Raw genomic sequence first — 16,916 nt, forward strand, 5'->3', positions numbered from 1 at the left:
GGATTCAAAAGTCTTGGGGAAATGTGAAATCGATTTAATAGTTGGAAACTGCGTTCTCGAAAAGTCTCGAAAAAAATTGAAAATCAGCAACTTGAAAACTACGTTGTCCAAATATGGGGTCAAAGGTAGTACGTGCATTCAAAGATGGAGTTAAACCTGCCCAAAAACACATGTCGAAAGTCTACATGAATATATATCATGTAAGCATACCCTTAATTTTGAGTAATCCTCCACGCACGAGAAGTGGGTCTCACGGAAGTAAATTAAGGGAAAGAGTGTGGTAAGGTATGGCTTAGACCATTATGTGATGGAGTGGAGATGTTGCTGACCTCGGTCCTGACAATGTAAGGGAGTACGCCCATCCAGTCTTTTTGAAGTTCTGGTCTTCAACTTTGCGCCAATCAGATCCAAACAGAGGTATTTATTAACGCAGTGCCTTCACACACATTCACTGTGGTTGAAGTCGGAAACATATCTATATCATTATGGTGGCAGCAAGTGGGATCAAGCCTTTTATATCATTGATTATGGAACTTGTGTCAATTTTCATCTCTGATATTTTACCCCATGCTTTTAAAATATTTGAACATGGGTATAGGGTCTTGTGGTGGGGGGGGGGGGGGGTTCACATTCATTTTATGCAACAGACCGGATTTGATTTCCACTGGCCCTCTCCATTGTACGAATGCATACTGAAGGTCGCACAGATGTTATCCAAACTTGTTTACTCTAAAAGTAATCTACTAGCTCCTGGGCCTAGCAACTGTACATTCAGCTGATTTTCGTATAAGCAAGGTTTAACCAAAGGCAAAGCTTTCACATTATCAGCAATTTACAGCTTAAAGAGTTGCTATAAGGCGCCATGCATACTTTATTTTACGAGTCACTTGTACATACGAACTTGAACATTAACATTAACACAACGAATCACCATTTATAGTAGTCTGTTTGCAGCCAATGTCTTAGCAATGTTGCCCTGTGTGTATACTCTATACCCATTATAGATAGATAGATAGATGGATAGATTGAGATAGATAGGTAAATAGAGATAGATAGATAGATAGATAGGTAGTAGATAGAGAGATAGCTAGCTAGATAGGTAGGTAGAGATAGATGGTTGTTTGTAACATTTAACTGTACTTGTGTTTCTTTGTTTTGGCAATGTTCTTTTTTTAAGAAAGAATTTGTCCATAAAATATGAATACACACCATTCATATACCCACATATACCCACCCGCACAATCTACACATGTGCACATGTATACACACACCCAGTCACAGACAGGCAGGCATGCACACACACACACACGCACACACACACATCTACATAAACACATCCAGACACAGACAGGCAGGCAAACACACACACACACACACACACACACACACACACACACACAATCAGACCAATCCACCCACAAATAACATTCTCACAAACCAGAGCTGTTACTTCTTCTGCGAAACAGCAAAATAACAAGACATTGCCGTAAAAGAGGCTGTTGTTTACGACGATTAAAAATAAATGAACTTGTAGTCTGGTTACTTCTTTTGAAGTGAGCTTTATTAATTTAACTTTACCAGGTAACACAGCCAGCAATAGTAGCAAAGTGAAAAACATGATTTGATTCTTTTATAGTAATGCATGACTGCCTATCTCACTACATATGTGATCGTAGAACCCATCAAAGAATGCTTTACTACTCTGTGGTGCATTTGAATGAATTCACACTATACAACATCATGGCAAGTATACTGTTGAAATCACGTCAAATTGTCTCTACATTCTACTCAACATCCAATGTGCTTATTTCGTTATGTAAATAATAAAACACATGTACATGTATGCTTCGTTACTATTCAAGCTGAGTGGATAACTACTACTTTGCTGTGCATGTAATTCTGTTCATCAACTGTAAAACACACAAAGTCAGCATCATTTTAAGTCTAGTTGCTATGTAATCGACACCATCATGGAACTGAATGAAAACTGTTTTTGAAGTCTCTAACATTACAATGTTGTAGTTGCTAGGCATATTGTACTTGTTGCTATGTAATCTATGCCAAAATGCAACTGAAAGTAAACAGGTTTTGAAGTCTGTCGTTACAAAGTTGTAGTTGCTAGGTATACTGTACTGGTTGCTATGTAATCTATGCCATCATAGAACTGAATAAAAACTGGTTTTGAAGTCTCTGTTGTTACAAAGATGGGTTGCTGAGTCTGTTACATTTGTTGCTAGGTATATTTTACTGATTGCTACGTAATCTATTCCATCATGGAACTTTCAATTACATGTTGCAGTTGCTAGATATACTACATCGGTTGCTATGTGGCATATGCCATCATGAAACACTCAATGAAAAAGTCTCTGTCAGCACAATGTTGTGATTGCGAGGTCTTTTTAACTAGTTGCCAAATACATGATATTACTACATCATATATGCCACCATGGAACTCTCAACAAAACTATTTGAAGTCTGTCATTACACTGGAGTGGTTGCTACAGCTATTTTAATGGTTGCTATGTCTGTTGTGCTAGGTTTAAACTGGTTACAAGGTCTGTTTTCCTGGTTGCCAGTTAGGTCTGTTTTACTAGTTTCTAGGTCTGTTTTACATGAAACAACAACATATTCTACCTAAAAATGAATACTGCGCAACTACGTACATGTACATTGCTCTGCTCAAAAATGCAGATCACATAGTAAACATTGTGAGTTGTAATCCTATCTGCATACCCAGACTGTTATGAATCATACCAAGACCACAACAAAATGAACTTGTAGCTAAGTGTTCATGCTGATAAATGTACTCATGGCAATTTGCGACGCTTTGTTGCATTTTTTTTATTGAAATTTGTCAAGTGATGACTTTGCTATACCACAATAGCAGCACTATACTTATTAATCTTTTTGTCTTATAAGTTGGATCCTTGCATCTGTATCTATACTTGGCAATCAAATCTCTGCACAGCGTGCGTTTTTTAGTTTGGCGTAAATGCGTGCCCAGACTGACACAAGCCATCAATTACTACCTATACAATCAGCAGGCAATGCAAGCAGACAATTTTATATCAACGTCAACATCTTTTCATAATCTAGAAAAGATCAAAATATCACATATTAAATATTGAAAAAAAAATGACAAAAGCTTTTTTTTTAGTAAAATAATTAAGCTGTACATGAAAAACCGAACATATGGAAAATAGATTGAAAGAATACAAGTAATAATATGAACAATGACAGTCCTTTTAAGGTAGACCGGCCAGGTAGTAAACAAAAACAAAGTCTCTACTGATAGCTATTTTTACAAAGAACACACCATACATGTTTAAACTGCTTCTGGGAAAAAAAAATACTATGGAAAAACAATATGAATTTTCGTCTCAACATGAATCCGTGTATTTTGAAAGATCCGTTCTGCAAAACATGGTAATTTACACAGTGATTTCAGAGTTACAGACGTCTATGCTAGCACCACTGCTGAAAACCACTGGTCTGCATGCTAAAAACAATCTGACAAAAGTTGTGAAAGAGAGAGAAAAAAAGAAAGTGTGCCCAATCACTCTGTTGTCTAACATCAAAGTTTCTCTTCTCTATGGCAAAAAAATAGTAAATTTTAGTCCATACAAAGTAACGGCATATGCCAAGTTATTGGAATTTTTCAATTTCTTAAAGTTAATCTATCCTAAGAAGTCTACAAAGCTAACTATTATATTTGTTGCTAAATCATCACATTTACTGATTTCAATCTACACATTCCCATTTTTAATTTTTGGTCTATTTATTAATTTTTCATATATCCTAATTCTTTGTAATCTTTGGCTTATATGTACTTTCATAACCATCAGCACTGACATTGGGCACTTTATTCAGAATTAAATATTACCTATGAACTTCAGAAAGATTTTCCAACTTACTTTTGAAAGTTTTTTTTTTTCTCATATTACCTAATTTTGACATAATTAAAGTTATATCAATCACAATGTTTACACTTTTTAATTATTTGTTTACTATGCGTAATCCAGTTCATTGGATCATCAGAACAAATTTATATGCGACTGCGAATCACTTTAAAAAAAAAAAATTTAGTAGGATGAAGCTAAATCCCGTTACACCAAATCTGAATCATAGTCACTTTCTCTCTGTACAACCGTCCACAGCTTTCCCTCCTCCCCCTCAGAATCATCATCCCCCTCGATTATTCCAAGCTTATCTTCTGCGTTATCTTGTTGTATTTTCATAACCATTTCCACTTCTTTCCACATGGCTTCTTCTTCTTCCTCCTCCTCAGTTTCGCAAAAATTGCTGTTACGTTCGACACGACTGCTTAATTTATACATAACATTGATATTAGATGCGTCACAACTAGTATGGTGAAACGGTAATTGTGTAGTGGTTGTTTGTTTGTTGAGCTGTCTTCGGTTGACATCGTCACTCTCAAACCTCTCACAATACTTCTGTTGGTATAAAATGAAAGAAACGATGTTAACCAAATGTCAAAGTTCATGTACACTGCTGCTATATAGTACTGAGACTGTGTTTTCACCCTCAACGAGACACTGATGAACAGTAACACCTTATGACACACAAAAACCTGGTGTTACCTCACTCCGAGTTATGCCATTACTCACAAGAGAACCCACTTATTATCATTTGACCATCAACGAAAACTTAAGTGTACACTAGTGTTCACAGACATTTTCATTGAAAGTTGGAGCTCCAGCAGCTGTAACTAAAACCATATTTATCATAGCTAGAGTTTTATTCTCAATTTTATTTATAATTTATTATGTTGTTTGTATTTGCTCCACTGTTCATATCTAATCACTGATCATGTGCCCTCAGGTGCCAAACCAATTTCATGCACCATTGACATTTCTTGTGTTGTACTAAAATTTGTTCATATCCTGTACTGTGTGGTGACTCACAAGAAGACTTCTTTATTTTACCATTTTCACCAGTCTGTATGGTGTGCTATGAATGGACACCCTTACACATCGGTCAGCCCCTTTGATAGAGCTGGCTGGTGAGGGCAAAGCAACATGACATATCTTAAATTTTCATCAGACTGTAGGATTTATTGTGTAAGTTATCCTCAATGGCCTGCTTCTGTAAGGGGTTTACCAATGTGTGAGGGCGCCCTAACACATCATAACTTTCTGACTACCATTTTGACCAACAACAACAACAACGACAACAACAACAAATAATTTTGTTTCTGGCTAGAAGGTACACGGATGACAGAGAAATTGAACCCTATCAGCATCCCACACAATACCTAGAACAACTAGTAAACAGATAATTCAGCTACTTTACAATGATTCAACTTTTTCCAGTAAAACTTTGATGTATTTTCCCTTAGTAATTAAAAAACAGAAAAGTTACATACAGCTACTGAGGCTTCAAACCTTCTATGACAAAAAAAGATCACATCAAAGATTTTATAAAAATCAAGACCGTTGATGAGTTAGAATTTCAGTTTCCATAACAACAGCATTTGACTCAATGATGCAATACAATTTTATGTATGTGTGTGTGTGTACACACGTACAGACGAAATTACATATGTACATATGTATGTCTCTATGTCTGTACATGTATGTGTACGTGTACGTGTACGTGTGTGCATGTGTATGTCTGTGTGTATGTATGTATGTATGTATGTATGTATGTATAACGTATGTATGCATGCACACACATATGTACGTACATACGTAATGTGTGTATGTGTATGTATGTATGTCTGTATTTATTTATGGTCACTTTAAAATTCCAATTTATTCTTTGTTTTTGCAAAATAATTTCTTTCATTCTAAAATTGTGTCATTGTGAACTCTTCAACTGTACTCTCTTAATGTGATCAAAAGCAATGAGTTTATATATGTGTGAACACAACTAAAATCTTTCTCCCTATATAACTTAAAGAACCCTTTTAATTAGAATAACTGTATGAACATTGCAGATGAAAACAGTATCTTGGCAGTGAACTCTTTCAAAAGACATCCAAAAGGTTTACTTAGATAATCCCTGTATAGTATCTAAAAGCCCAAGTAACCGTACACTGAAAGAGATCAGCCACTGGGGGCGCTCTTCTCATCCCTTTCAACAAAGGGCAAGGGATGACAATGACACCCCTGGCAATGCATTTTACAGTCTAGAGTAACTGCAATTATAAGTTTTCTTCCACTCATGAAAGTTTAGAGTCCCAATAGCTGTAACAGAACCTACTATTTTCAACATTTTCAGTTCCTACTTATTTACTTGTTAACACCCCCCCCCCCCCCCCCCCAGCTTTCAATCCCAGGTTCTCACATTATTGGCTACTCCGCCCCACAAACACTGCCTTATCTACTATCAGTAAATCTTATTTTATTTACTGAAGCATCGAGATTACATAGTCTGGATCATTTACATAGGATTTATACTGTTTAAAGGCCCATGATTCAATGCCCCGTCCTCATGTTAGTGCTATCTTGAAAGTATAGAAAGATTAAATAGGATTATACCATATTCCAGCCAAGTTATCATCTTTGAACAGAAAATATGGATTATAGACCCTGGTTGTTCTACGTCATAACCCATGTCACTGGTTTGTGCAGTGCTTGAAAAATAAAGCATAATGTTCAAAATCACCATTACCGGGTAGTTTTTCCAATTTTTCATAAATTGCACTTCAGGAGTTACAATGATTATATTATTCCCCAATATTTCACTTCATTCAGCTGGAAAGTACTCATGACCAAAAGGTTTGTCACTATTCATCTAGCAACTCGTAGTGACAAGGCCCCTTAGGTCACTCATAAAAAAATATTGGGGAATAATATCTCATTATTCTTGTCTTGAAGCAACATATTCAAAACTTCTGCCTGACAACTGTTTTTCGCACCCAAAGTTTAATCCTTATCCGACATGGGCCTTTAATTAATCACAGCTGTCAAATTCAGTATACACAGTAGACACAAATCTTATAATTGGGTAATGCAACTAATTACAACAATTGAACAGTTTCCAGTAAAGATTTGCTGTATTTTCCAGCGGGCAAAACTTGATGAAAAAATAGTGAAAAAGTTACAGCTATTGAGACTTGGTATACAACTCATTGTCAGGTATAATATGCATCAACAGAAAACATGCACATATGAAGGCATTCACAGGATAGAGTTGAAAGAACACCCCATACTACTCAGATAACTTTTCCCCATATAAGATATATCAGAGTCCTGCTGAGTAATACTTAACAGACGCATACCAAGGTATCGTTTATACATCACCATCTTCTCCATGCAAATTAACCAGTATGCAAGTTTTAGAAGTGGCATGCCATTTATTCTGCAATGTTCCACTTCACTCTAATATGACTGCTAGTTTAGTTACAAATAACTTTATCAAAATATTTGCAATGTTTAATGGTACATGTATTTCAATTTCGCATCTTTGAATTTAGTGCCAATGGCATCAAAGCATAACTATCAGTAATACTCTCTGAGTACTTGTTGCTTGTTTTGCACTTTAACGACCGAACCACCTTGTCCTACACAGTATTCATACACTACATGGATTTTATGTTATTTCTTATATATTCTGACAAGGGCAGGTAGGATAATCAACGCAATGGATACTTTTGATATGGGAATTTATTTTTCACATTGAAAGAAAGTGATGCTTAGATCTGAAGTTCTCTTGTGTGGGAAGGAGTAGATGGATTGATAACTAGGTTGGTATATTCTGTAGATTGCACCCAAAGATAGCTGGGTAGGAATGTACGTATGCAGGTAGGTAGGTAGGTAGGTAGGTAGGTAGGCATGTATGTTTATATAAACCATGTATCTATCTGAAGGTAGTAATTAATACAGACACATAGAGGTTGGTAGGCAAGTGATAGTAGATATGAAGTTTATTGAGATACGGTAGGTTGGTAGCTAGGTAGACATGAACATTTGCCTGTCTAGGTGAACGTTTATGCATGTAGGAAGGTTGTAGGTAGTTAGGTAGTTAGGTAGGGAGGGAGGTAGGTAGGTAGGTAGGTAGATAGATAGATTTAGGAATGCATGAACAAATTAATACATGTATATAACTGGTGCTTAGAAAACTACACATTGCAAAATAAAGGACTGCCACATCATCAGAGATTATAGATAACTATTGGACAGATACTGCAGGGATATTGTTCATTGAGTCATTATAAGTACCTCATACAGATTACCGGGCCACAAGTTAACACTGACTGGATAAAGTACATTTAGTATTACCTCATACAGATTACAGGGCTGTTGGCTTCTGTCTAATTCATTGGCACCTCCTATGTTTGCATGTTAATGGGGCCAAGCAGTAATAATATTGTGCGTTATTATCACATTCATAATTTGAGCATCATGTCTTGAGAGGTCTTTAAATTACATTTTTATGAAACGTATGGGTAATATTTTTCTTGTTACTTACTAGTTTGTACACAGACCTCCAAGAATGATAAATTTCAGGAGACTACTTATTGAAAAAGATAAGTGTATAGTTTGAGCATAATTTTGAGTACGAGTTCAATCGACACAACATTGAGAAGTGAATGTCCCGTCACCACACCAGGATAGACAACATAACAGTACATATACCTGCATGACAATATTTATGCTGTAAAGCAAGACATGCAACATTGCTGTAAAAGATGGGTCAGTGTGAGTGAGTCAAAGACAAAATACCACCACCCACCAACACTACATACACTAAAATGACACATTGAGAAACAGTAACACACATGTCATCAAACAGAACATAAGAACATGATGGAAAATAAATAAATATTTTAAGATATGTAATTGTGAACTATACTAAAAGTAAACTAAATTGTAACCTATACTAACTATTATTATTATTATTATTATTAAGTATATATTTATATCTAAATAATGGAAAATAAATTATATACGACATAAGTATAAATACATGTCCGACTGTAAATATTGGTATGATGTATTTAGATATTATTCTCCAATATTTTTCTTCATTCAGCCAAGGAAAATATGAGTGACCTAAGGGGCTTTGTCACTACAAGTCATTAGACGAGTAATAACTATACCCTTAGGTCATATTTTCCTGCTGCAGGAAGAAAATTTTCTGATAGAAAACTATCAGATAGTAACATAATTAAACCAGTGCTAGTAATATCAAAGAAAAATTGGGGGAAATAGTGGAAATTTTGAATGTTTTGGATCATATTTCGAACACAGCAGAACCAATGACGTAGACACACATTGTCATGACGTAAAATGATCAGGGCATAAATTCCATATTTTTGGCTTGTGCATGGTATAATACATATTAACATCCTCATTTTGACTCAAAGATTTGTCATGAGATGGCGCTCTTTATTTTGAGAGAGAAACAAAGATCACCAAATCAAATAACAGACCTTTCTGTCTATGAGTAATTCTGACAAAGGAATGACTTGTGTGTAAAAGTTGCACCCAGGCACTCAGATCCCCCCCCCCCCCCCACCAAGCTCCAGTAGCTGTAACTAGAACATTTTATTTTCAACTTCCTGAAGTTTTTAGCATGTATTTGCTGATACATAGATGATTGACTGTGTACTGATCATGTCTACCAGCATCCCATAAATTCAAACTGTGTTGACAAATAACTAAATGGCCTGAACCATTACTTCATACTGTTTACACACAGACATCAAGCCAGTGTACACAGCACCATCAATGACTTGAATACGTGTCATTCAGTTAATTACAAAGTTTGAACCATTTTAGCAAAGGTTTATTGTATTTTTTCAGCCTGTCAAAAGGTGAAAGATAAGAATAAATGACCACTACTGGAGCCCAGAGGTTGGTATATTCAAGATAGATAAACACATACCAATGACAACACCATGTCCTGGGCAATGGTGCATGTTGACCAAAGAACATAAAATCACGAAAACTAGTATACATTTTCTCACCTGAACTCTCTTCTGTTGTTATTGACATCTGATGTCCAACGAGTTGTTCTGCTTGATCTACATGATTTGAACTAAATGTTTCACTAGTAAATGATCCGTCTAAATGGCCCTTCTCTGAGCTTACATCTTGAAAACTGAGAAAAAAAGACAGAATAAGGTAACTTTTAAATTACATACTGCTTTTCATATACTTTTAGGTATTACATCATTTCAAATGAAAGCTTGAATGGCGCCTAATGAAACATGGCTACAAGTAGACAGATAGGCAAAGAAATCTCATTCTGTTGGTTGCATTGACCAAATTCAACGACTGAATTCGGTTTGATATCTGTGAACATATGGCTGTCCATAGATTGATAGACATAGAAAAGTCATTCTACTCACTCAAGTTTATGTGAGAACATGACTAAAGTAAAGACAAATAATTTATGCATTGTATGTGATGTCTACTCTTTGTGCTATGTTTGGATGAAATCTGTCAACACACGGCTATCCATACATAAAAGGAAAACATGACACTATAAACTCAAACTACATGTGCGATGGTTCTGTACAAACACAGGGAAGAACAAAGTTAGTATGTGATGTTTACTCTTTGTGCTAAGTTTGAATGAAATCTGTTGTTGACACATGGCTGTATAGAGGGTCACAAGACACTAATTACTGTTCTGTACAAACACTATAATGAACAAAGTTAGTATGTGATGTTTACTCTTTGTGCTATGTTTGAATGAAATATACGGACACATGGCTGTATAGAGAGACACAAGACACTAACTATACTGTTCTGTACAAACACTGAAAAGAACAAAGTTAGTAATTGATGTCTACTCTTTGTGCTGTTTCAATGAAATCTACAAGTACTACACATGGCTGTATGTGTACACAGACACTTGTTCTACCAGTTTACTTGGACAGTGGGCAAAATACAGTTGGCATACAATGTCTACTGTTTGCACATGTTTCCATGAAATCTGGTCACACATACAAGTATAGAGTGATATGGACATGATACATTACTTCCACTGTTCGACATAGACACTGGAGAACTATAAATTAGTACATTATGTGACTAATTTGTACTAAGTTTGAATGAAATTTGTCAGGTCAAGGCTGTACGTAGATAGCAGGACATATGACACTACTTCCACTGTTCGACATAGACACTGGGGAACTATATTAAGTTAGTACATTATGTGACTACTTTGTACCAAGTTTGAATGACATTTGTCAGGTCAAGGCTGTACATACCTTGTATTGATGTCTAGCATCTCTGTGTTGCCATTGGCTGCCTGCCGTACCCCAGGACTGCTATCTTCATTATCACTACCTTGTAGTCCTTCATCTGGTGAAACACTTTCCACAATTTTAGAAGAAATGCTTTGCTTTTCTGTAACAGTTCTAGTGACAGTTAAAGTTTCATTAGAAGACGTTTCTACTACAGTATTTGAATTAATTTCATGGCTTTCACTAGTATCAATGTCTTTATCTTCATCTAAACTTGTTTCCTCTGCCTTTTTCACTGTTTCTAGACTACCTTTGCCATTATCTAGCTCTATGGTATCATCATTCTGTGAACTAGTGTCCTCCTGAGGGGGTTCTGCTGCCTCAGTGACTTGGTTTTCATCGGATGATGCCACAGCTTGGTTTTCATCGAATGATGTCATAGGTTGTGGTTCATCTGACGATGTCACATCTTGGTCTCCATTCGATGATGATGTCACAGCTTGGATTTCATCTGATGATGTCACGGCTTGGTTGTCATCAGATGTTGCCTCAACTTGGTTTTCATCTGTTGGTGTCGTAGGCTGGTTGTCATTGGACAATGTCACAGCACCTTGGTTTTCATCAGGTGAACTCATTGGTTGACTCTCATCTGGTGATGTTGTTGGTTGGTTCTCATTGGATGATGTCACAGCTTCAGGTTTACTCTCATCAGACGGTGTTGCTGGTTGGTTTTCATCTGGTGAAGGCATTGCCTGGCTATCCTCTGATGGCTGTTCAGACTGACTATCCTCTTGTTGGCTGTCATCCGACTGCTTTTCATCTTCACTCTTTTTGTCATCTGTCCTTGCACCACCAGCACCCCGACGAGTTCTTTTCATAATTTCTTCAATGCGCTAAGAAAGTGAAAATGACAATGAGTTACAAACATGGACTTGGCATATGTTGTTTCACATTGATTTTTCAAGTAGGAAGCCATTCTAAAAAATTTTATAAATTAAAAATCCAAAATAAATACCCAAAACTCATCCATATGGTCACTTTAAAACTACCAAAATGTATTATAATTTGTTTTACCTTTCGTCTGGCATCTCTTTCTTCCTCTTCTCTCTTTAACTTTTCCTCTAACTCTATTTTTCTCTTTTCTGCTTCTTCCTTGGCCTTTTGTTCTGCCTCAGCTTTCTGTAAGTAATAACAAGTGATGGAAATACATACACTGAGACAGAATTCTACTGATATATTTTGAACAAAAAAAAAAGCTGAGCTAGCTCAGCTGCCAATGATACAACATAGCACATTCTTTTTAACAATGAGATGAGTACATGCAACGATTATGATGTAGATATTGAATGTCCAGGAGTGTAAAACTTTGTTCTCATCTTTATCTACAGGAGTAAACTCTCGCCTTTCAAATGTTGTTTTTTTACCGATATCTTATCATCCACCTACTTGTCTTGCTTCTTCCTCTGCTTGCTCTCGTTCTTCTCTCTCTCGCCTTTCTTTTTCCTCAATTGCTTTTCTTAGTCTTTCTTCTTCAGCTCTTCTATGTTCTTCAGCAATACGTATAGCTTCTTCCTCAAGACGTCTTTGTTCTTCTTCTTCTCTCCTCCTTCTCTCTTCTTCCTGTCTCCTGTAGAAAGAAAAATCACCATGACTTTCAAATTTGTATCAAACTGCCATATTTCAGTTAATCGAAAAACAAAAGATTATATAGTTTGGCCACTAGGGGTGCTATTCAAAGGCTGGTTTTGACCCGAATATGAGGGCCATCATAATTGACATACCCGCCAGCAGAAATATATGCTCTGGCTTGCAAATATGCAAATCATTATTCCTTAGTGTTCTATGGCAAAGGCTGGTTGTATTCTCAACTAGTTAAAACATTCTATTGACTACTAGAAAACATCATTTTTTTTCAGAACTAAAGAATTTGTTTTAGCATCATTTGGTTGACTGCCATGCCAGTTCAGCCCTCATTTCCTCATGTGGGGGCGCCCTCTCGTGATACTTCTTTGGAAATTGACTGCATAATGGTAAATGGAATATGGCATATTCCTTGTCAGGTAGTAGGTACAGAATAATTGAAAATAACTAGTACAATATATTACAATATCTCTTTCATTCATAATTCATTTCTAGGGTTAGAGATGTAGTGCAAAGGAAGAGTAGCAAGACCTCAATACCTCAATTCCTCTTGTCTCTGCCGTTCTAATTCAGCTTCTCTTTCAGCTTGTTCTTTAGCTAGTCTCCGCCGTTCAGCCAGGGCAGCTTTGGCAGCTTCCTCATCTGAATACCCAGCTTTAGGTTGAGATGTTTCTTTGTTTTTATCCTTATCACTAGGAGCTTCATTTGCTTTCTCTTTACCTTCATCACTCTTATCCTCGGCTGGTACTGGCTTAGTTTTGGCAGCTGTCGTTTTAGTTGTTGATGCTGTTTTGGGCGTTGTTGATACTTTGAGACCTGTTGGTGTTTTGGGTGCAGTTGGAGTTTTGGATGCTGTTGATACTTTCAGACCTGTTGGTGTTTTGGGTGTAGTTGGAGTTTTGGGTGCTGCTGATACTTTGAGTCCTGTTGGTGTTTTGGGTGCAGTTGGAGTTTTAGGAGTTGTAGCTGTTCTGGATGCCGACGATGATCTTGGTGTTGTTGGTTTAGAAGAAACTACTGTCTGAGTCTTTGTCACTGTTGTGGATTTTGAAACGCCATCGGAACTTACGACTCGCTTTGTGGTAGTTTTTGTAGTAGCTGCCTTAATGCCTACAGACGCCGCCGTTCTACTCGGAGACATTGTGCCTGGTTTACGCTCTGTGGCTGTTGGTGTGATAGATTTTTTTATCGGTGGTGGGGCCGAAGTCTTGCTAGTTGTCACTTGAGGTTTAGGTCTGCTCGTAGGTTTGCTCACATTATCAGTTGACTTAGAGAGGACTCTATCGGCAGAGTGTGCTCTTGGACTGCGACTAGTTCTTGGCCCTTGACTACTTGCTGATGAAGGTCTTGGATGTACTTTGGTACGTGTTGATGGACTTAATCCTGGGGACAATGGTCTCTGAAATCATGAAGCAATGAAAAAAAGAACATGAGAATTCTAGTATTTCTCTATTAACTTCTAATTGAAAACACACCTATAGGATTTCTGTAAGGAAAATAAAGATTCCACATGGGCTGATACAGAAATAATAAATACAAGGTTATCTGTACACATAAGTTTCTCTGATATCAAAATATATACCAAATATTACATAATCATAAATATACAGCAACTTAACAGGTAACATGCACAATGTTTGTTTTCAAATATCTACTTATCAGCTTTATTACTACTGTAGCTCTTAAGATTCGTACCATACTCAAGTTTTTTTTTTTTTCTAAGCATTGCCATAACAACTCTTTGCATCATGAGCTTTTAGCCTTGGCATGCATTGCTTGCTTACTTTCGTCAATTACAAATAATTACAACTTTGTACTGAGCCAGTTCTTGCATTCTTTGTTTACTATCCTTGCAACATTTACCCATTCCCACGCCACCATCAGCTGATGAAATTATGAGTGACAAATGGGGTCTTGTCACAACCAATGTATGACATAAGGGGCCTTGCCACTACAAATATGTGCCCTAGGGGGTCTTGTCACTATCATCATGTGACCTAGGGGGTTGTATCACTAACATTATATACATGATATAACCTAAGTGGACATGTAACTACCAATATATGACCCAGGACTGTAGGAGGTCTTGTCTTGAAGATACAACATGTATATATTCTAATAAAGGATTTCATGAAATCTTACATATACAATGTATAATCTAATGAGAGTAAAATGAAAGTAGATTAAATGTTATTGTTACATAGTTTCAATATAATATGAGGTGTTGTGATACGAGGTAAAGACTGTTTTCCTGTCGCAAGGTTATATCTTGACTTGAGTGTACATTAGGACTACATGTACTTCAATTTAACGAATTTCTTGCATACACATTGTATGTTCCAGTGTCTCAAAGTATGTCTTGAAGCACTTTTAATATGATGCTTGCTTCTGTGAAATCTTGTGACTTTCAATAATATCAACTGTCTGTATCAAACACCATACTGAGGGAGAGTAGCTTTTAATATTATTCATCAGATACTTTGAGCGTGATCTGCCCTTTCAAAGAATACATGAAATTTCCTACCTCCTCCGTTCTACACACACTGTCTTAATTTGTCTTTTCTAAGTCCTAATAATGTGATCATCTGCTCTCTTTACCTTTTTCATTAGACCATTGTAGGAAATTAAGGCATTTTTATAAACTTTGGTTTCTTGCGTCATTCCACAATTTTACATCACATACATTATGAGTGACTGTTGAAAACTAAGTTGAAATATATTCCTCATTCAGTGTTCAGAGGAGTTCCTTGCCATGGACATGCAGACAGGAATTTCATGTGAATATATATATACATGTGGGCTTGTTTTCTATGATCTCTCTCTCTCTCTCCAGCGAGATCACAGAAAAGAAGCCCACACAATATAGTTTCTAGACTATAGGAACTTGATGAGAAAGCCTTTATTTCCTGCAATTCCATTCCCCTAACCTAATACTTGAGAGACAGCAGTTCAGTATGTAATTGTCCTTTTATAATAATAATCACTATTTTGCTCTAGGACTTTATTTTTTCCATTTCTTTTTGTCGATTACAACCTTAAAAAGGCTTTCAGATCCAAAAATATATGTGTACATGTTGTACCCATAAATAAGTACATCCATGAAATGATGGGATTAATCTTCATTACATCTTGTTAAAAACAACAAGAACGACAACGACGACAACAAGAACAACAATTATTCATCACAAAAATCGACAAAACATGAAATGAATGATGCACATGTTTTTCCAAAACCATTATATGTACAACAATGGTAATGGGATGATGTTAGATTTAAGGTAGCTAGCTTCATAATAGACTAGACTACCAATATGGCTGGCATTCCCTCCACACAGCCTGTGAACTCAGTAATTCAAATTGAGTATTTTATCATGGATACCATGCACAGAAGCTGATTGGTTGATAAGTCCCATGATTCATATATTATGTTGATTGTGCCAAATAACACAGATGTGACAGTTGACCCAATTTAAAAATATGATCTTTGTTCAAATGATCTTTAATGAATGTCAACAGATGGTATGTTGTTATAAAATGCCTCATTTTTCCTCATGTTTACATGAAGATAATGAGGTATGGTCATAAACACTAAATTTGGGTTTGCATGCTGTGTGGAAAGAACACTTGCCAGGCCTACCACCCAGCGTATATGGTGGCTATATAATATTCAAGGCTACATATTGACACAAAAAATTGGAAAAGAAATCATTTACTGAAACAAGGCAATAATATCAACACGGACCAAGTACTTTAAATATTTAACTTATACAAACTCAATAAATAATTGATGGTGTATCTTTAAGTGCAATTAATTAGTGGTATGGAACTATTATTCCGACAAATTAAAAAAAAAATCTGTTTATAAATATGCAAATGACATAATTGATATTTAAATAACAAAACCGCACTTTACAAATGTTCAAAATAAAAGACACAATGTGAATATACAACTGTTATACAATATACTTATTTTCATTGTTTTTGTTAAGGGTGGTAAGAAAGTAAAATCTACCTCAGGTGTTCTACTGAGGTACTCGGTGTTTTAGCTAAGGTTGGGGAACCCAAAAACAGAGAGGGATAAGAATGGCATAGTTTTTCATACGATCTACCA

At 36.2% G+C, this 16,916-nt stretch overlaps 1 protein-coding gene across 4 annotated transcripts in view; it reads right to left on the bottom strand.

Moving 5' to 3' along the window:
* Positions 1 to 1,555: 1,555 nt before the first annotated feature.
* The window catches only part of LOC144453892 (uncharacterized), a 37,600-nt gene continuing 22,239 nt past the window's right edge, over positions 1,556 to 16,916 (bottom strand). For all 4 annotated transcript variants that reach the window (XM_078145243.1, XM_078145242.1, XM_078145241.1 and 1 more), the window contains 6 exons: positions 13,345 to 14,204; positions 12,611 to 12,791; positions 12,239 to 12,343; positions 11,189 to 12,057; positions 9,938 to 10,071; positions 1,556 to 4,454 (listed from right to left, as the gene is read on the bottom strand). In XM_078145243.1, coding sequence (XP_078001369.1) covers positions 4,444 to 4,454; positions 9,938 to 10,071; positions 11,189 to 12,057; positions 12,239 to 12,343; positions 12,611 to 12,791; positions 13,345 to 14,204 — 2,160 coding nt within the window. In that variant the 3' untranslated portion in view covers positions 1,556 to 4,443. The remainder of the gene's footprint in view (positions 4,455 to 9,937; positions 10,072 to 11,188; positions 12,058 to 12,238; positions 12,344 to 12,610; positions 12,792 to 13,344; positions 14,205 to 16,916) is intronic.

The sequence above is a fragment of the Glandiceps talaboti genome, chromosome 3, assembly GCF_964340395.1.
Source record: "Glandiceps talaboti chromosome 3, keGlaTala1.1, whole genome shotgun sequence".
Lineage (NCBI taxonomy): Eukaryota > Metazoa > Hemichordata > Enteropneusta > Spengelidae > Glandiceps > Glandiceps talaboti.